General features: G+C 44.6%; 1 protein-coding gene across 1 annotated transcript in view; it reads right to left on the reverse strand.

Moving 5' to 3' along the window:
- The window catches only part of Snx29 (sorting nexin 29), a 425497-nt gene that overhangs the window by 371412 nt on the left and 31831 nt on the right, over positions 1-22254 (reverse strand). Inside the window, exons 5-6 of the mRNA XM_055597769.1 lie at positions 3719-3899; positions 53-123 (exon numbers count right to left, since the gene is read on the reverse strand). Coding sequence (XP_055453744.1) covers positions 53-123; positions 3719-3899 — 252 coding nt within the window. The remainder of the gene's footprint in view (positions 1-52; positions 124-3718; positions 3900-22254) is intronic.

A 22254-nucleotide genomic window follows, 5' to 3' on the forward strand; every position in this document is an offset into this window, starting at 1 on the left:
CTACTCATCAAGCCTCTCAAGGCTCGTCACTCCTGGCCTCAACCAGGCTTACCAGCTGCCATGGTAGGGAGCATACTGGACCGTTCTTCATCCATCACAAAAGACCAGTCTTCATAGAACGTACTGCAAATGCAAAGAGAAAAGGAAGGGAGTTCTCAGTATCCACACACTGGGCAATGATGCCATCAGATGGCTCTCTGGAAATGTCAGGCCTAGTCTGTCACCCAGAGGGAATTTGGTTCCTCTCTACTTTCAAGCGTCTCACTAGAAACAAAGATCTGAATACACAAATCCTATGACTTCCTTCTTGGTCCCATGAAACCCTGAACTTTAGAGGGCTGAATACACATATGCAAATGTGTTTATAAAGCAGCAAAATTGAAGAGGACAGAATGACGGACTACACTCAACAAGGTACCCCAGAAACAGACAGGAAGTCCAAGCTCACCCAACAGGGCTCACCCGATTGGCTAATTCAAGAATAATTTCAGAAGCAATTGCAGAACTACAGGGCTCCATCAACCAGGGCATCCATTATAACTTCTGGGCTACAAACCTAGACTCCAAGTCAGTCCTGGAGAGGGCTGGGAGGGTAGAGGGCCCCTGTGAATTCCAGTAGCAGCCAGGGATGGTCAGGGAAGCCTATGGGGATCCAAGGCAATCTAGCCAATCAACAGTACAGCAGGGCTTAAAAACAGGTCTCCCAAGTCAATTTCCAAGCACTTAATATGACTCTGTTAAGCCATAAATAACAAGATTCCTCAATGCCAGGTAACAAAATTGCATGTACAGCTTCAGCAATGTCAGTTCAGTGCTGAAGTGGCCTGCAATTCAGCAAGAGATGGGAAAAACTAGATGCTGAGGTGACTGAATACAACAGGGAAGAGGCATGATGGGAAGATTAAAAAACCACAATGTCAAGCTAGCATTTTGACCACATACAATTCCATAACAAATTGGGAGAAAATTTGAAAATCTGAACTAGCTTTCACACATGTAGGTGAATCTGGAGTGGGGAGAGAGGGGGAGTGTATCCATGAATATGCTTGCTCATGGAGGCCAGAGAAGAACCACCAGCGTAATTCCTCAGGATCCAGTCACCTTTTCTGAGACAGGGACGCTCATTGGTCTGGAGATCACCAAGTAGGATAGACTAGCACAGGCCATGAGCCCCAGGAATCTGCCTATCTCTGCCTCCTTATCACTGGGACATGTACCACTGTGTTAGCTCTTTTTATGTAGATTGTGGTTTCCATTGTTTTTAATTATCTTTTTTATTATTTTTTATTTTTATTTTTATTAATTACAGTTTATTCACTTTGTATCCCCCCCATTACCTCCCTCCCTCTTCTCTACCTGTGTTCCTCTCCCAGTCCACTAATAAGGGAGGTCCTCCTTAATTATCTTTTTCTTCATTATTTTAATTTGTTTTTATTATTGCATATATATATATATATATATATATATATATACATATGCTGGATATGTGTGAATTCAGACACACATGTGACAATTTTCAGGAGTCACTTCTCTCTACTTCCACCATAGGATTCACCGGATCTGTGGGCTGAGCTCAGGCTTACGTGCCTGTGTGCCCAGCAAGAGCTTTTACCCACTGAGCGACATCTCACTGAGCTAAGCATGTTTAAGAGCAATCCCAGAGCAGCCACAGAATCACTGGTGGAGTTACCAACAGCAAAAACACCACAGAGTAGCAGGGCAGCACAATGGAGCACTTGTCTAGCATGCACCAGCACCTGAGTCTAATTTCAGGTAAAGAAATTAGGCAGAGAAGGAGAAAATGGAAGAAGTTGAAGGAGGAACAGGGCTACAGATGCAGAAAGGGAGACCTGAGCCTGCAAAAAAACTGGGAAGACTGAGATCAAGGGACTTTTGGGTCCTGAGAAGCTACCTCACTGCACTAATGAAATATGGGTGTTAAGTTTCAGCCCTGTTACACCAGAGTTACCCAAGATCAGAGAGGATTGATCATGGCTCCTTGGGTCATCAGCTGACATATATTGTGTCTAGTCTACCATCTTCAGAGACAGGTAGCAACAAGAAGATATAAAAGTGGCCAACTAAGGCCCCTGAGGATTCTCAAGTGTTGCTACAGCACAATATGACCTGAGTAAACTTTATGCTCAAAAAAAAAATTGTATGGTTTTGGCATCTTTGTCAAAAATCAGGTGTCCATAAGTGTGTGGGTTTATTTCTGGGTCTTCTATTCAATTACATTGATCTACCAGCCAGTTTCTATGCCAGTACCATGCAGTTTTTATTACTGTTGCTCTATTGTACAGCTTGAGATCAGGGACTGAGATACCTCCAGAAGATCTGTTATTGTAGAGGATTGTTTTAGTGATTCTTGGTTTCTTGTTATTCCATACGAAGTTGAAAATTTTTCTTTCATGGTCTGTAAACAATTATGTTGGTAATTTGATGAAAATTGCACTGAATCTGTAGATTGCTTTTGGTAAGATGGCCATTTTTACTATGTTAATCCTGCCAAGCCACAAGCATGGGAGATCTTTCCATCTTCTAATATCTTCTTCTATTTCTTTCTTCAGAGACTGGAAGTTTTATGCTCAATCTTCATTCAGAAAGGCAAACAGGATGGACATCAGAAGAGGGAGTAAACAGGGAATGGGATAGGAGCCTACCACAGAGGGCCTCTGAAAGACTCTACTCAGCAAGGTATCAAAGCAGATGCTGAGATTCCTAGCCAAACTTTGGGCAGAATGCAGGGAATCTTATGAAAGAAGGGGAAGTTAGTAAGACCTGGAGGGGACAGGAGTTCCACAAGTTGAGCAACAGAACCAAAATATCTGGGCACAGTGGTCTTTTCTGAGACTGATACTCCCAAACAAGGACCACGCATGGAGATAACCTAGAACCCTGCACAGATGTAGCCCATGGCAGCTCAGTGTCCAAATAAGGGGAACAGGGACTGTCTCTGACATGAACTCAGGGGCTGACTCTTTGATCACCTCCCCCTGAGAGGGGAGCAGCTGTACCAGGCTACAGAGGAAGACAATGCAGCCAATCCTGATAAGACCTGATACACTAGGGTCAGATGGAAGGGGAGAAGAACCTCCCCTATCAGTGACTGGGGGCGGGGCATTGGAGAAGAAGAGGTAGGGAGAGTGGGATTGGGAGGGGATGAAGGAAGGGGCTACAGCTGGGATACAAAGTGAATAAACTGTAATTAATAAAAAATATTTTTTTAAAAAACATGGTAAAATGAAGCTTTTAACAAAAACAAATCACTTCCTTCCCTAATGTCTCATATTATGAGCAGGCCTGGTCTTACAGACCTCTAATCCCAGCACTAAAGAAAAAGGCCAGCCTGGGTTACACAGTGAGTTCCAGGCCAGCCTAAACTACATGTGAGATCTTGTCTCAAAATAAACAAAAGGACAAGATGCTTCCACATCTTTCAGTCAGTTTACTGAAGAATCCCAAATTAAAACTCCATGGAGTGAGGGGCAGTCTGTGTCCTAGGGCAACAGCTATCTGTGTCCAAGCCTTGGTCACAGCAAGCACTGATAGAGTGCTGGCTACATGGGTTCCCCTCCGAGCCCCTTCTAGGCATAATGGCATCTGATCTCACACCCAGGGAGTAGCTGGCAGGGCTACAGTGTAGAAGCCCCTTTTGCCCCTGATGGGGACTAGGAAAGTCTGTCTCCAGCTTGTTCAGGGCCATTCTGCTGGGTACCTGAGCCTGGCACGGTCAGCCAGGAGCATGTGCAGGTAGCGCTCGAGGGAGTGCTCATTGAGGGCACAGCGTAACCAGGCCCGGCCTCGGCCCACATCTGCCGTGATGTGGTGCAGGGAATAGAAGCGTTGCAGTTCGTGCTTGTTGAGGACCTCCTTCACGTAGAACCAGAACACAGGCTCTGTAAAAGGAAGGCAGCAGTGTGTCACTGGGCCTGCAAGCTGTTATCTCCAGAGTAATGGTCACTAGGCAACTTTATGGAGTGCAAATAGCAAACTTCCTTAGCACAGACAACATAGAACAAAGGAATAATCAAAAGTAAACAGGGCCTTAAACTCCCCACCCACCCATTCTTAGTTAACATTTTCAAAACATTCCAGCCAGTCTTTTTTTTTTCTTTGCACCTTTTTAATACAAAAATCAATATTTGTGGCTGCTAAATTATGTCCCCAAACATAACTATACTCTTATCTCTAGAACCTGTGAACGTAGCCTGATGAAGCAAAGGATTCTTGGCAACTCTGATGATGGCAATCCCTGTGGACACAACATATTAACAAGTGTCTTCATAAGAAGACAGAGAAACTGACCCAGAGGAAAGAAGGTCATGTGACTAGGGGAGCAAAGATTAGAATGAAGTGGTCACTTCCAAAGAATGACAGCAGCCAGCAGAAGCAAAGAGAGGTGAGAATAGCTGCTCTCCTGTAGTACCAGCAGGAACCAGCCTGCCATTGTCATCCTGCAATGGTAGCCCATGAAACTGACCTTGAAGTTTCAGCTCCCAGGACTATGAGAATCGATCTCTTTAAGCCACACATGGTGCCGTGGACCTGCGGTCTGGCTAATGAAGGAGCTGAGGCAAGAAGATAGCTTGAGCCAAGCAAGGAGTTCAAAGTTAACCTGGGCAACATAGCACAATCCCATCTCATCCCAGCCCAGCCCAACAAAAACAAAAATCTACATAGTGTATTGTTGTATATGTATATATACATACATACATACATACATACATACATACATACATACATACATGTAATTCTGTATCCTGATTCAGTTCTTTCTAAATTGTGAATATTTTCCAGATTCAAAAGTCCTCAGAACAATTTTGTACTATTACTTATTCACTCAGTCTTCTTAATGTTGAAGGTGATTTCTGGCAGCTTCCTGGTGGGACATAATTTAGCTCCATCTTGATTACAAAGAATTTGCTTTCCCTCACACAGCATAGAACATCCTTGATCATGAATAATAGCCCTCATTTCTAGATCCTCAGGGGAGCTTCCCAAATAATGAACTACTTGGTAGAAGGACAGGAACAAATTTAAGGCTACAGGAAGGCCTTGATAAGGTTGTGTTGAGCTGTGTGCAGCCAGCCGTCCTTACTGACCTTTCTTCAGGTCTACCTTTCTTACCCACATGCACAAATTACTTAGGAGTTTAAATCCTAGGGTACACCTCATTTTGTGGTTGATTTTCTTTACAATGTTGGCTCATTGACCCTTCTTCATGTTATGATCAATACTGCAATGACAGTTATTAGCTCTTGAGTATTAATTGTATACCAGCCATTGCCAAAACATTTCATAATTGACCTCACTCAAACCAAGGCCATCTTATTTGAAGGCAAAGCCTGAACAAGTCCTGCGTAGTTAATATGAATGTTAATAAGCAGCACAGGTGAGCAGAAGTATAGTGCCAAACACAAGCCACTCCAATCATATTTTGCCTCTGATATCTTCAAATGAGCAAATTCACAGTTTGATTTCTAAGTGGGGCAGAGCCATGCCTCTGCTGCCAAATCCAGCTTTTTTTAACTTATTTATTTTATCACTATCAGTTATTATTATTATTATTATTATTATTATTATTATTATTATTGCATGTGCATTACTGTTTTGCCTGCATATCTATATGAGGGTGCCAGATCCTCCAGAACTAGAGTTACAGACAGCTGTGAGCTACCATGTAGATGCTAGGAATTGAACCCATGTCCTCTAGAAGACCTGCCAGTGTTCTTTCTCTTTTTTTTTAACTTTTATTTTTTTTAAGTTTTTCGAGACAGTTTCTCTGTGTAGGCCTGGCTGCCCTAGATTCTCTTTGTAGACCAGGCTGACCTTGAATTCACAAAGATCTGACTGCCCAAGTGCTGTGTGCTAAGTGGTATATGCCACTGCGCCTGGCTTCAGCCAGCATTCTTAACCACTGAGCCATCTCTCCAAACCCACACTGGGCTATCTCTCCAATCCCGAGACTCGGCTCTCAATCCAGGAACCAAACAAGTTTGCAGACTCCCCTGAGAACATTTAGAGTCATCAAGGTTTCCTTCCCAAAGAATGCAAATATGCACAGCTCCAAAGACTACACCCCAGATTAAGAAAAGCTTGATCTAATACTCTGATACTTCAGTTGAACTGACCTAGGCTAACCGCACCACTCTAGTGAGCCCTGAGTGTGCCTAGCCAGGAGAACAAGGACCCATCTGTGAGGACCTACATGTACAGCAGGACGAACAGGTGACAAGATCACTCACAGCTACATAGCCTTGGGTAGGCACAGAACTGTGCTAAACCTCAGGTTCCTGTCCTATGAGCACAGAGTAAGTGGCCTGAGATTTTCGGTTAATTGGAGGAAAGGGCAGGCAGGGTGCTGAGCACAAGGCAGACACAGGCCATTCAACAATGGCAGCCAGACAGGAGATAACCAACACCCACGGCTAACAAGTGTTGTGTAGGCTTCTCTTTCCCTTTCTGGATCAGTAGCACCTAAATGTGTGTATATGAGTGTGTAGATATTTGGGAACCCAGTCATCCTTCCAGGTCTTTTGACTTTGTTACTTCTGTCTATTTAGGGTGCGTATGTCTAGTACAACACGTGTGCAAACATCAGAATATAGCTTGCAAGAGTCAGTTTTTTCCTTCTAGCATGTGGGTCCCAGAAACTGAACTCAGGTTGTCAGGCTTGGTGACAAGAGCCTCTTCAGCTGAACCATCTCACTGGCTTCATTTCTCAGAAGAAACTTCCCAGGATGAAAGAGAAAGTGCAGTTCACTCTCAGATGTCACATGGCAAATTCACTGGACTATATAACCACACAAAAGAGGCTACAGACCCTTCTCTGCCTCTCCGCTAGTTCCTACAAACTGAACCATCCCCTCCAGACAGAGTGAGATTCTAAAGACTTATGAGGCTTAGGAAGCTCCTGAAAGTTACAAGATTCAGAGTCATAAAGGCAGCAAACACCTGCTGAGGAGCGGACACTCTTCAGTGGAGCTGTCTGCAAGTTGGACAGCAAGCCCCAGGAATGCAGCTTTGTTGAGTCATCAACCATGCTGGAGCGGCTTTTCCATGATACAGCTTCCCTGAGTCAGCCATGCTTCTGTAAGGAACCCCAATAAACTCACTGGTTCATTAAACTATATTTAGGTGGAGTCACTCCTTGGCTTGCCATAATTTCCCTATCTGCTACAAAAAGGCCAAGAAAAGTTACATTCAAACACCAGCACAGGGGACTCAGCCAGTAAGGCCTTTGACATCAAGTAATTCTCACTGGCATCCTGTCTTCTCAAAAAAAAAAAAAAAATGCAGTGACCTCCCCCCGACCTTGAATACCAGGAACACTTTACTGTAAAGCATGTTTTCACCATTCAAGCTTGCAAATTGCTACTGTGAGGATCTTTTTCAGGTCTGTCAATGATGCCACTGATGATAAAAATTATCCTAGCAGGGCTCCACTTCAAAATTAATGTGGTCTATTTAAAGTGTAGCTCACCTGTCTTGTAATGCAAGCACTGTCCATAATTTAATTTGTAAATCTATTCTGATCTGCTTTGAAACATGGGGAAAATTCCAGAAGCATGCCAGGGCTTCAACTTCTCAGAGTACCTGAAGCCAACAGCCAGAAAGAACAGGACCAGAACGGGGGTGAGTGAGCTGTCTAGAGTCCCTGCTTGTAGCTGACTAACAGAACCAGCTTTGGCAGTTTCTAACAGGCCTTTGCATACGGCTTTCATTGCTAAGAATTCATACCTCACATAGTCTCAGTGGGCAAAGTGCTTGATGAGCAAGAGAAGGACCTAAGTTTAGATCTCCATCACCCATATGAAAAGCCAGGTACAGGTACATCTGGATGAGGTGGCATATGCCTGTAACCCCACCACTTAGGAGGCAGGCATAGGTAGATCACTGTAAGTTTAGGCCAGCCAGAGCTACAACATAAGATCCTGACTTAAAACCTGGGTACAGGAGTGCACCTGAAATCCCAGCACTGGGAAATCAGAGACTGGAGGATTCCCTGGCTTGCTGGTCAGCCATTCTAACCCAATCAGTGAGCCCCAGCTTCAATGAAAGATCCCTTCTCAAAACACGAGGCAGAAAACAATTGAGGAAGACAGCTGACATGATCTCTGGCCTGCACAAACAGCTACATGTGCACACACACACACAATAGCAAATAACATATAAAATGTGCACGTGAAGTTGACTCAATCAGCATCAGACACAGCAAACATGCCTGCTATAAATGTGTTCCGCAGTAAGCAGCTGTTAGTATTGTCATTACACTAAAGCCTAGCAGAAAGGCGCCCCGACAGCAACCCCTCCCCTTGCTTATGGCAGTGCCCCTCTTTCCTGTCCTCTTCCTGACCAGCAGTGGCAGGTCCAGCAGATGGGGAGACCATCAGACCACATGAGGGTATCCACTCTATGACACAGCATCAATCCAGCCTGTTTTAGATCTGTGCTCTTCATGGAGCATTGTATAAATAAGGTGCCCACAGAGGTCAGGGATGTCAAAATCCACTAGAGCTGGAGTCACAGGCAATTGTGAGCTGCCCAACATGTGTACTGACTCCTCTCCAAGAGAAGCATGTGCTCTTAGCCTGTGAACAATCTCTCCAGGTTTAATGTTCATCTTTTCGGACAGTATGTAAAAAGATTATTTATCTCCATTACTGAGGGGGTTTTCATGGCCAAAGAGGCTACCTCATTGACCTCACATTAGTCCTGGCCCATGTCTACAGGCCCCTCCACACAGCTCTATCTAAAACACCAGAAAACAAACAAACAAAAAAAAGTCCTGGAACCAAAAGCTGCAAACTACGGCCTAGGGACAAATTCTAGCCAAACGTTTTTTGCTGAAAGTTTTACTGAAACACAGCTCCAGCCACTTAGGTAACAGCTGCTGCTGCCACCTTCAGGTTAACAGTTACAACAGCAAAGCTGAGTAAGGTGACCCAAAGTCTGCAATTCTATCTCATCCCTTAAGCAAGAAGTTTGCAGACACCCAGAATTAAGAGCTCTAAGAGCCATGCAAGCCCAGAATCACGGGAGACTACCCTGCAACACCACATCCACCATGGAGACCACCCACAACCAAGCCTGCCTAATCCTCAATCCAGAAAAGCGCCATTTTGTTGAAAGACAAATAGCAACCAATTTGGGGGGCACTAAGCCTAGAGCCCAGCTCAAATGCTGGATCTCTCAAACCTAAAGGACTATCTGTCATTTGCAACCAGAAGGGGTGATGCTGAGCAGGTAAAGCAATATAAAAAAAATTAAACAATGCATCACCTAATTCTAAAGATCTGGGTTCCTTGCAAATAAGGACATCTTTCTCTCGAATCATTTGACAAGATAGGTAGTTGGCTCCAAGGCTCTGAATTACCAAAGTCTTGACTTCATCTCAAGGTCACAGAAGGTAATCACACCTCTGGGCTTCACATTCACAATCAGAAAGGGATGAAAGGCTCAGATAAAGCCAGCTGTAACTCCTCTTATCTGACAAGGGTAAGCTACCCCAGAAAACCACAAGGAAGCAGAAGTGGAGAAAAGAGCAGTGGGACTGGTTTGATCGTTGCTGGGCACTAGGCAAACTCAGGCAAGTGCATCTGGCACTAGCAGCAAACACACAGCCAAACACTGCTACCCACACTGCTCTCCTCCACCCTAAGAACTGGGTGGAAACTGCGGCTCAAGACCAGGACACACTCAATCCATGAGGCAGATGTCATCAGGCAGGGCTCCCAAGAAGGGACCCCAGCATCTTCCAGATGGCCACAAGACTGTGTCTAGAGCAGAGGGACTGTGGCTTAAATATGAATGACAAATAGTAAAGTAAAGCTTTGTCTATCAAGCACAACTTGATACATTTTATTTTGTTTTTTTTTTTGTTTTTTGTTTTTTGTTTTTGTTTTTGTTTTTGTTTTGATAAATCCATGACAAGTACACTGGCCTCCGGTAGCTTCACCTTCTTGTCTCTACATGTTACTATTGCAGACGCCTCCATCAGTGGCATCATATGCTATTTGTCTTAGTGCTTTTGAAGGCTCTTCTACATTATGCTATATGTTGATAACTTAGTGCCTAATTACTTCTTTTCTTGACTGTTGTTTGTGTTTTGTTTTATATTTGTTTTGAGACTGTGTTTTACTCTATAACTTGATATGTACTCCAGGCTGGCCTCAGACTCACTACATAGCTGAGACTAACCTTGAACTCTAATCTTTCTGCCTCTGTGTTCCAAGCGCTGGAATTACAGGAGTGCACCCCTGAATCCAGCTAGTGTTCTCTCACTTTCTCTCTCTCTTCCTTATCTTCTCCCTCTCCTCTTCCTTTCTCTTTCTCTCTCTTTCGCTCTGTCTCCCTCTCCTTCCCCTCTCCATCTCTCCTTTCCCCCTTCTCTATCCACACCTCACTGACAACCCAGAGACTTTCTACATTTATATCAACCTGGCCTAGCACTCTCTTATGTGGCTAGCCTCAGACTTACAATCTTTCTGCCTAAGCATCTGAAGTGCAACCCAGGCATCTGCCACTCCAACTCTTTACTCCTTCACACAGATGTGAAAAAAAGTGGGGAACATGTTGAACACTATAGAAAGTAGGAATATATATTATGTGTGTACATATATATATGTACACATACATACATTTCTATATATACATTCCTACTATATATGGTGTATATATATATTCACACACACAATCTTTCCTGTTATATTTTTGCATGTGTAATGTGTGAGTGGTACATGTGTGTTGTATATGAACATGTGGGTATGGCATAAGTGCACTCATGTGCATACAAGGAGGCCAGAAGAGGCCAGAGCACCCTGCTCCATCACCCTCTACCTTAATTAGTCTATGGCGTGGACTCTCTCACTGAACCTGAGGCTAGGCTGGTGGCAGCAAGCCTCAGCAGTCCCCTAGTTTCTGTCCCACACAGTACTGGAGTGGCAGGCACGTGTATAGCCACACCCAGCTTTTTACATGGATGCTAAGGATTTGAACTCAGGTCCTCAAGCTTGCACAGAAAGCAGGCCTTCTAAAACCTGTGACTCATCTCCTTTTAGATCTCTACTTCATCTTCTTTGAAGAGGCATATTCATCCTGAGATGGGTAAAGGTCTCATGGAAACTTCCAAGCTGGTAATCATGTACCAAAAATTGACAAGTCAGGTGTCAAATATGAGTCTTCATGAGACATCAAAAAGAAATACCTTTAAAATAGCCAGAAGTCACAACATCCCCAAGAGACATTAGCCTAGCTACACCAGACTACTTCTCAGTACTGGGCATTGAACGTAGGCACATGCTAAGCAAGCACTGCCCACTGAGCTATAGTCCCAGACTGTTTTTCCTCTTTACAGAGGCAGTATGTCATTTGAACTTGCAATCCTCCTGCCTCAGCACCCAGAACTTAACATACTGGAACCTACTCATGCACTCATGTTTCTTGCATTCCACCTAGATGCCAAGGTCCCTCTCCAGGGCCCCATGGGCATCCTCACAGTCTGGGGACGATGGCTTGAGGAACAGCAAACCAGCAGCTCTCCCAATGAGGCCAGCCACTCTTTGCCATTGCCAACTACTTCTTCAGTAACCCTAAACACAGCTGTCTTCTCTCCACATGGTCAGCAGACACCCTTCCTTCTGAGGTTTCTTTCACCAGAAGTAGATTTGCAAGTTCACGACAATAACAACGAAACCCCAAGAAGGAACTGAAAGCACAGTGCAGAGGAGAGGCTGACAGAGCGGACCTCCCCACTCAACCAAGACAGCCAGGCTTTCCTGGCACATGTAGCTTCCTCAGAAATCACTGTTCTATAGAAATGAAATCATTACCCAAGGGGACTAAATGAATCCAAATATAAATTCTGCTTTGAGGTAGGTGCAACAGACCAAGGTTCAAGAAGTCAGTATCTGACCGGAAGGTGTGGAGGGCAGAGGCCTGGGGCTTAGCCTCCCAGGAAAACTAGCGCTTTGTTGAAGTCATGATTTTGACACAATCCTCTGTCTCCTCTATGATGTACATACTCTGAGCTACAACAGTGAGGCTGGATCCTGCCCCTTTCTTCCAGGAAAAGCCACAAGCAGGAGGGCAGGACATGCCGTTGGGAGGGCTCACATTGGAAAGGCTCAGGGCTGCTGAGGCACAGTTGGGCTCAACTGGATGGGAGGTCAAGAAAAGAAGTTTGAATTGTCTAAAGAAAATACAGTAAAACCACAATGAGCTAGCACTTCATGTCCCTTTGCATGGCTATTAGTTTTTGTGGACCTTTTTTTTAAGCCAAAGAAGGCTTGGGGAGACATGATGAAATAAGGGGGCAACTTGGAGAGAGGGAATGAAGATGAAGTGCTAGCTCACCATGCTCTCAGTGTATTCTTCCCTCTAGAAAGGCCAGGGCTGACGATGACTAAGATCCACTAGAGGCGTGGGGGAGCACCTGAACTCCCTGCACTGCTAGGAGAGAGGGGTAAAGTGCACAATGCCGACCACAAGTAAGTGTTTCCTCAAAGGCTAAACACAGGCCAGAGACTGTGAAGGTGCTTGCTGCCAGGCCTGAACACCTGCGATCCAGCCTTGGGCCACAAGTGGAGAAAGGAGGGTGCATGCAGGTGTGCACGAGCTCAGGCTCGCTCACACACACACACACACACACACACACACACACACACACACACATTAAGTAAATTTTATTTTTAAAAAGGTCAGTGAGATGGTTCTATAGGCAAAAGCACCTGCCAGCCAAGCCTGATGGCCTGAGTTTGATCCCCAAGACCTATGTGGTGAAGGAAGAAAAACACCTCCCGCAAGTTGCCCCTTGACCTCCAAATACACAATGGTGCATGTACACAGCATGCAAATAAATAAAATAAAATTTTACATTAAACATAAGATTACCAGAAGATCCAGCCATTCCACTTCTGGGTAAATATCAAAAGAGGTAAAAGCAAAAAGGACAAATATTTATTTACCATGCTCATTCCAACATTACTCACAACAGCTAACAAGCAACCTGGAAAAAAGAAAATACATTCTATATATACGCTGTAATACGCCTCAGCCTTAAAGGAGGGGGTTGACATTGTAGGAGGTGACCCTGAAAGGCATATGGTCAATGACATGTACAAGTTTCACTTACATGAAGTGCTATGGTAGTCAAGCTCACTGACAGTTGTAGAATGGTGGCTGATGGCTACCAGGGGTGGGGGCTGGGGGAAAGAACTTAGAATTAGCATTTTAATGACATCATTTCAGTTTAGGAATATTGACATGGTGTAGAAGTATTTAGTGCCGCTGAGCTATAGGCTCTTTTTTGGATTTAATTTCACATGTGTTAGTGTTTTACCTGCATGTGTATTTGTGCACCAGGTGTGACTCAAGTGCCCATGGAGGCCAGGTCTAAGACCCTGGAGCTGGAGTTACAGATTGTGAGCCACCAGGTGTGCAAATCATCAAATCTAGGTCCTCTGCAGCAGCGACACTCTCTCTACACCACTGAGCGGTTTCTCCGACCCCAAGCAGCAGACTCTCAGTGGCTAGAATAATACATTTTATTATGCCTATTCTACCATAATTGTGTATGGTGTCAGCACATGTATACATTCATGTATACATGTGGGTGAGTGCACTTCTGGAGGCTGGCTGTCAACATTCGTCTTCATCTCCACCTTCTATTGTGTGTTTATATATGATGTGACGGCATGTGTGAGAGGTGGAGGTCGGAGCACACTTACAGGAGTCACTTCTACATTTGCAGGAGACCAATGCACAGCTGAGCCAATTCATGGGCCTTCCACCTTATTTTCCAAGACAAAACCTTTCACTGAGCCCAGAGTTCACCATTTCCCCTAAACTGGCTAACTAGCCGGCCTGCAGGATCTGCCTGTCCCACCTCTTCCTATGATGGGGTCCCACATGACCTGTCTGTGGACACTCAGGATCTGAACACAGGCCTTCCTGCTTATGCAGCAAGCACTTTACCCACTGGGACTCCTCACCACCACTCAGTTTTTCACAAAGATACACTGGAACAGAAGCTTGGGCAGAGGGTGCTCTAGTTACTTTATTGTTGCTATGACAAAATGCCTGATACAAGCAAAACAATCCAGGAAGGAAAGGTTCATTCTGGCTCACAGTTCAAGATACCCAGGCAGCAGGAGCTTAAAGTGGCTGGTTACTTGGGAAGCCTTGTTTTGTTTGTTTTGTTTTGTTGTTGGTATTTCAAGACAGGGTTTCTCTGTGTAGCCTTGGCTGCCCTGAACTTGGCTGCCTGGTTTTGTAGACCAGGCTGGCTTCACAGAAATCAACCTGCCTCTGCCTTCCCGAGTACTGGGATTGCAAGTATGTGACACTGCACCCAGCTTTTCTCCTTTTCCTTCTGTCTATAACCAAGCTCTTAGGATGCTGCTGCCCATGGTTAGGGCAGGGCTTCCTACTACATCTAACATCAGCAAGAAAACCCCTCACAGGCAGACCCAGAGGCTCACCTCCTAAATGACTCTTGACCAGTCAAGCTGACCATCTGCATTAACCATCAGGAGTTTGGGGAAGAACTGGGCATGGAAAGAAGATAATAGACAGAAAAAACATTTTTTCACCACAACAAATGGCTGCCTAAAGAAGACCCAACAACAACAACAACACTAACAGACCTACTACCATGGAAAGAGGCAATCCCAAGGGGCCCCACTCCTAGACAAAGAACTACAGGCTAACCACAAACCACCCCTGAAAGCGGGGGTAGGGAGAGAATCAGTCTTCCCCAAGGATGAACCCCTAATTGATACATACCGAATGGTCAGCCCTAAAATCATATAACACTAAATAGACTCAGCATGTATTTGTGTGTGTGTATGTGTGTGTGTGTGTTTTATTTTAGGGGTGGCAACAGTGAAGGACAGATATGAGGGGACAGAGAGATGAGTGGGGCTGGTGCATGATGTAAAACACTCAATAAAAAGTTTTAAAAAAATAAAAATAAACTGGGGTGGGAGGGAGAATCTGATCCTGGTCAGCTGGAGCTAAAGAATCAGCTGTGATTAAGATGATGAGACCAACATCATTGAGGCCCAATCTTCTGGGAAGTGTTTCCTCAGGATCCACACATACGGAAGAGGCCTGGGTAGAGCCAGGTTTGCTCTTTATAAGCACCATCTCCAGAGGATTCCCTGGGGGTCCCAATCCTCACCAAGGGCAGTGCCATCCATGACCTTACCTCACAACATGGCTACACTGAGGGCCAAGCTCCCAATATATAAGCCTTTGGAAACACCCTCAAACCATATGCAAAGCGCAGCCACTGCTAATAATCATATATCTCTTACTAACATGTGTTAAGTTAGGGATGGTTAGACAAAAACTCTCCAGGCTGGCAAGGTAGGTTAGTGAATAAAGATGTTTGCCACCAAGCCAGACCTATTTCCAGTACCTATAACCATGGGGGAAAAAAAAAAAGAACTGACTCCCACAACTTGTCTTCTAACCTTCACACATGAACAGTGACACGCATTCCAACCACCCTCCCCAAGTAAATAGGTAAAAGAAATGTTTAACATATAATCCTGCTTCTCTACTGGAGGATACAGAGCAAACAAGTACCACACAGCTCAAGAGTCCTCTCCAGAGGCTGACCATCACCTGACTCAGAATTGTAAGTAATATACTTCTTCCATTTAAAATAAAATGCCACACCCCCGTAACTTTCAATGAAGATGGTTAATGAGCAATATAAACAAGTCCAAGCTAATAGATCTGAAATGTTAAAAACAACAGGCAGCTTCGTTATAGAACACAGCTCACCAAACTTACCAGTGATACAGCAGAAAAGCCAAACAGTTCTGTACCTATTAAAGAAAGGACATCTATGCTGGGAAACATTCTACAAAGAATTTGCAGGCTCAATGACATCTCACTTAGGTCTAAAACCACCAAAAGTGCTTTCCACAGTTAAGAATGAAAGATGCTGAGACAACCCAGCCATCTTATGCCCATCATATGTGTGGACGTGATAAATAATAACCATGGTGGGAAAAAGAATTCACAAGTTCTTCACATTATTATACTTGAGGAAGAAAAAATGCCCATTGTATATAAACTTAACCACACAGTAAAAATGAACAAACAAGCATTTAGCATCTTGTTTTATGAAGCCAGACAAACAATTGTTTCAAATGATAAAAAGGAAATTTTAAGAAAATCAAGTAGCCAGGGGTAGTGTCATACTCCTGTAATCTAAGCACTCTGGGAGGCAGAGGGAGGGTGATATCTGTGATTTCGAGGCCAGCTTGATCTACAAAGGGAGTCCAGGACAAGCCAAGGATACACAGAAAAACTCTGTCAGGAGAAAGTCAAATAACAGCTAGACATGGTGGCATTGGGGAGGCAGAGGCAGACAGATATCTGTAAATTGAAGGCCAACCTGGTCTACATAGTGAGTTCCAGGACAGCCAGGATTATATGGGGTGACCCTGTTCTTACTCCCCCAGCCCACAAAAAAAAAAAAAAAAAAAAAAAAAAAAGAACATCAAATAACAAGCAATCCATTCCATAAAAATTATGTAAAAGCTTAAAGTTAAATCCAACGATACATTTGAACATGTCACTATACAACTGAATTAGCTTAGGTCTGGGCATAAAAGAGTGGCCTAATACAGACCCCAATCTCAACAGATTTAGAAAGAGCAGATGATAAAATGCAAGAGAGCTATGGGTAGAAACTCTTACCAGCTATTTAACAGAAAGAAACACTCAGGACCACGGACAAGCAAGCCCACATTTCCAGCGCAGTTTAGCAGCACATTGGAGGGTGCCCAGGGCAACAAAGCAAGAAAGGAAAAAGGAAAGTTCATTATCTGCAAAGGATCTGTGAGGCAGAGAAGGAAAGACCTTGAGTTAAGCCAGGGCTACAGAGCCAGTAGGGCATGTCTTAGTGATACAAGGGGGACGCCCAGCCCACTGTGAGTGGTGCCATCCCTGGGCTGGTAGTCCAGCGTGCTTTAAGAAAGCAGGCTGAAGCTGGGTATGGTGGCACACACCTGTAATTCCAGCACTCTGGGAAGTAAGAAGCAGGTGGAGCACTGTGAGTTCCAGGTCTACAAAGTGAGTCCAAGACAGCCAAAGCTACACAGAGAAACCTTGTCTTGAAAAAATTAAAATTAAAAAATTAAAAAAGAAAAAGCAGGCTGAGCAAGCCAGGAGGAGCAAGACAGTAAGCAGCACGCCTCCATAGCCTTTGCATCAGCTCCTAACTCCAGGTTCCTGCCCTCTTTGAGTTCCTGCCCTGACTTCCTTCAGTGATGAACAGTAATGTGGAAGTATAAGCTGAATAAACCCTTTCCTCCCCAAGTTGTTTCATGATGCCTCATCGCAGCACTAGAAACCCTAACTATGACACGTTGTCTACCTCTCCTCCTGAGGTGCCAATGACAAATTGAGGCATGATTCTACCAAAGTTCACTCTGGGGAAACAATGAGCTTATTGGTATTCCATAGAGCACAGGGGATGGAATCCTTACCTGTAGGTGCTTCTCTCCCCACCCCAATAGGCCAACCCTGGAAATCCTGTCTGCAGCAGGGATGAGGGCTTCCCCAGAGTTGCAGAAATTGAGCACCCTCCTCTAGTTTTCCCCCAATATATTGTAGCCCCTCCACATACAGTTAAGGCAGAACTATAAACAAAAGCTGGTAGGGAGAGACTCAAGTGAGAGTGTGCTGACCCTCCCCATCCTTCCATGAGGGAATGTAACAGTCATCAGGCCCAGCTAGGGTAGTCCTTTTACAAGGGAGGACAACTAAACTGCCCAAGAGGCTGGTGGTTGGCTAGAAGTTCAGACACAACAGTGCTCTTGGCACAAGGGTTAAAAGGCTATCAAGATATGATGTCCAGAAGAGAAAAAATACCTGAACACTGGATTTATGACCAAAGGGATGTTTCAAGGCAGCTGAAGAATAGCCAATAAAAAGCTCTTCATCAGTTAGACCTCTGTAAGGGAAGAATAAAATCCTAGCCCTCACACACAAGACTCAACCAACTGTGTAACAATCCTCGTGGCTTTAGGAAAAGCAAAGATTTCTTAAACAGATTCAGATAATTCCAATTGATAAGATGAAAAATAAATTAGGTTATGAAAATGGAGTACTTCCGTTCATCAAAAGATATCATTTAATGGAGAGAGGTAAACTACAGAGTGGGAGAAGTTTGCAGAGCCTATGTACTGGGAATGAAGGATTTATATCTACAATATGTAAAGAACTCATATAAATTAGAAGAATGGCAATCCAAGAGAAAAATGGGCCAAAATTTTTAGCAACTTCATAAAAGAGGGTATCTGGGTGGCAGACAAGCCTAAGAAACAGAGTTAACAATATTAGTCATCAGAAAATGACAAAACCCTGAGGTTAACAGTAGGTATAGGTGAGGATGTGGACCACCCTAAGTCAGATACAAGACCACCTCCTGACAGAAGCTGAACCTCAGTCTCCAGTCTAGGACTGAGCCCCATGACTCACCAATTTACCTCCGAAACACACAAAAACAGCTCCACAAGTATTACCCATAACAGCCCCAAAGTTAAAATGGCCCAATGCAATCATTAGTGAAGCAGATCAATAGACTATAAAGCACTGACCGTCAGTGGAGGTAGTCAGCTACTGGTACCCCACAGCCCAGCAGAACTTCACAAAACAATGCTCAGACCATACACAAATGAGGCATGAAGTTTCTTTCAAAATGAGGCAAAATAAAACCTTGTGTGAAAAACACAGAAGCGCTGGGCAAGGCTGGGGTGATGACCCCAAGCAGTAGGAACATGAGTGGCTAATGAACAATGAGTCTACATGGAGCTGCTTTATGCTTTTGCGGATTAACTTCAATGCTTCATCAAAGCTGAGGTTACAAACATACACCCTGAGTATGGGGAAATGACTCAGTAAGAAAGTGCTTTGTACAAGCATGAGGACCTGAGTTCAAATCCCCAACACCCTCAAGAAAAAGTGATATGCGGACTGAACCCCCTATTTCAACATGAAAAGATGAATCAGTGGGTCAAGGTGTCTGCTACCAAGCCTGAGTTCAATCTCTGGGATCTGCAGAGTAGAACAAAAGAACCAACTACCACAATTGACTTCTGACTTGTATATTCAAGCCATGGCATTTACACACACACACAAGAAGGTAAAGTAGCTATATATGTGTGTTGATCCTGTAATCCCAGAACTGGGAGTGGGAGGAGGATCCCTGAAGTTCACTACCCAGCCAGTTTAGTCAACTAGTGAGCTCCAGATGTAACGAGACCCTATCTCAAAAACAGGGAGACTAAAAAGGCAGAAGAAGAAAGTAATAAGCAGTAGAAGAAACATCTGATATTATCTACCTCTGTCCTCCACACATGCATGCACAGGTACACACACACATAAAATACTTCAGCGTCTTCATTCAGCACTCAGGACAGATCACAGTGGGACTCTGGAAGGTGAGGCCTCAAAAACTATGAATGTTCAAATTGACTTCCTTTATCAAGACCACGATCTGGAAAGAACAGAAGTAAAATACCAGTGTGTGGGATAAAAAGTGCTCACCTCCTGACCCTGACAAGGAAGAGCACAGACAACCTCCAACACTACCTCAGGCTTCAGGGGCAGAAGGGAAAGGTGTACCATGAGTGGAATGAGGGGAAACACCTTTTACCAACCTGCAGAGCCAGTACTCAGCTCCAGCCATAGTCACCAAGCAAATGTGGAGCCAGGACAGCAGGCTGAAACTTAAAGTAGAAACCCCTATTTGAACATGAAACTCCACAATTTTTAAATGTTAGAAACATAAAAATAAGTCAGATATGGTGGTGCACACCTTTAATACTAGCACTCAGGAGGCAGAGGCAGATGTATCTCTGTAAGTCCAAGGCCAGCCGGGTCTACAAGGTGAGTTCTAGCACAGCCAGGGCTACACAGAAAAACCTTGGCTCAAAAAACATGATGGGTAGGTAAGTAGGTAGGTATGTAAGTAGGTGGGTAAGAAGATAGATAGATAGATAGATAGATAGATAGATAGATAGATAGATAGATAGATAGACAGACAGACAGACAGACAGACAGACAGACAGACAGACAGACAGACAGAAAGATAGATGAACAGGTTACTAAACTCAGTCATGCCCAACCTCAAAGGACCAAATGCAAGCCACATCCTTGGCAGGAACACAGCATTCTCCACCAACATGATCATTGTTTTCAGTCATTATTCTGAGGTGGAGCTTCTCTCTCGTCATAGGAAAACTAATTTGTTTTTTGCTGTGGTGCTGGGGACTGAACATATGAACTCGCACATATTAGGCAATCTACACAGAAAAACCCTGGCTCAAAAAACATGGTAGATAGGTAGGTAGGTAGATGACAGATAGATAGATAGATAGATAGATAGATAGATAGATAGATAGATAGATAGATAAGCAGGTTACTACCACTGAGCTAGTGCCAACTTGAAAAAGATCATGCTTCTCATCTGTAAGCAGAACTAACACAGCAGCCTCCTGAGCTCTGTCATTATTCGGTAAAGCGAAGACACTATCAAATACTCAGAAGACGGCTAAAATGTGGGCTGCCCAAACTTGGGCTGGATGTTTTTCACAAGCCCCTACTACCCTTCTGTGAGGTGGGACCTATGACTGAGAAAACAGAGGGTCAGGAAAGAGACGTCTCCACGAGCTCCTGTCTGACAAGTCACTAAGATGTCAACCCGGTCCAACTTAAGCCACAGGTCACAACCTTTATGCTACATCATGGTGAGGGGACCTCCTATCTCCCCAGCACTTCTCTCTGGATTTCATGCTTCTCATTCTGTCCCATGGCTCTCAGACAAACCACAAGAAGCCACTGACCTGATCTCAGCTGATAAACCACCAGCCTCCTCCCTTGGGAGACTTTTAATCACTCCCTGCAAGGAAAGCAGTCTTAATCAGCCAAGGCCAGTCTAGCAGCCAGTGAATGGTTAATTAAGGCAGCCAACAGAGATGACAAACGAAGTCTTGGCAGCCACCCCAGGACTACACTCCGTTTCCAGCCTCTAATTGGCACAGAGAGCTGTGCATCCAAATCAGCAGAAAGCGGCAGTGCCTGCGCCCCCACCTTCTGAGGCGCAGACATAAAATGCATGCTAAGCGGAGGCAGGTGGGGCACCCAGGACCCTACAAAGGCACCAGGCTTTCCTGATTATCAGAGCTAAGGAACAAGAGGAAAAAATCCTAGAGTGTGCGGGAACAGAGAGCACTAATCTCCCTGTGTGGCCAAAAGGTCACAGCCTGAGGAGAAGGTGGGGGAGATGGTCAAAGTTCAATATGTTGGGGAGGCAGGGTCACTCATCCGAGCAATACAAGCCAGTGTTTTCAAGGAGGCCATCAGCACATCCTGCCAACCCCCTCAGAGACCATACTTTCCCTGTGTGCTGAAAGTACTGAAGCTCAAAGCGAGCTCCCACAAGGTCACAATCACCCCATATCCAGCTTGCCTCTGTGGCCAGCAGCTGACCTCACCCACTGGAAGCCCCATGGAAACAAAGAGATGACAACAAAGAGAAAAGGAGGCTCAGCAAATTCAGGGGACCCTGGGAAAATCTTACCAAGCTGCCCAAACTGATCCTCGCTTAGGAAGGCTTGGGGTGCATCCCAAGAAAGCTACGAGACTGCACTATATACTAAACACTAACATCTGAGTGGGCAAGGCTGCTGGCAGAAGCTGACATCAGACAGAGGCCTTTGTACCAGATTCTCTTGGTTAGCCCCTCCTTACCTGTTTGTGTGGGTTCGGTTTGGCTTTGGGTTGGTTTTTGAGACAGGGTCTCATACAGCCCAGGCTGCCCCCAACCCCCTAGTGCTGCAATTATGGGCATGCACCGCCATGTCTGATTTTTTTGCTGGCTTTTAAAGGAGACCTTGAAGCACTAAAGAAAATTCATCATGAAACTCCGAAGTGAAAGGAATTCCCCCAGAACCAATCTTTTGATCCAAAGAACCACATTCATTTCTGAATATGAGCTACTCATTAGATAAACAGAAATCAAAAGCTTGCTTGAGAGCTGAAAGAAAATAAGGAAGGCCTAGAACTAAGTACGGTGTCACCCAGCATGGAGGGGACTGGGGCAGGAGGACTGCAAGCTCAAGACCAAAGATTGAAGGTCCAATAGCAGGCAGCCCCACTGGTGAGGCCATATGTCATAAAGGCTTCTGACAAGAATGTGTGTACAAGGTACATAGAGACCCCTTGCCA

This window comes from Psammomys obesus, unplaced genomic scaffold, assembly GCF_907164565.1.
Source record: "Psammomys obesus unplaced genomic scaffold, mPsaObe1.curated_primary_1811, whole genome shotgun sequence".
NCBI lineage: Eukaryota > Metazoa > Chordata > Mammalia > Rodentia > Muridae > Psammomys > Psammomys obesus.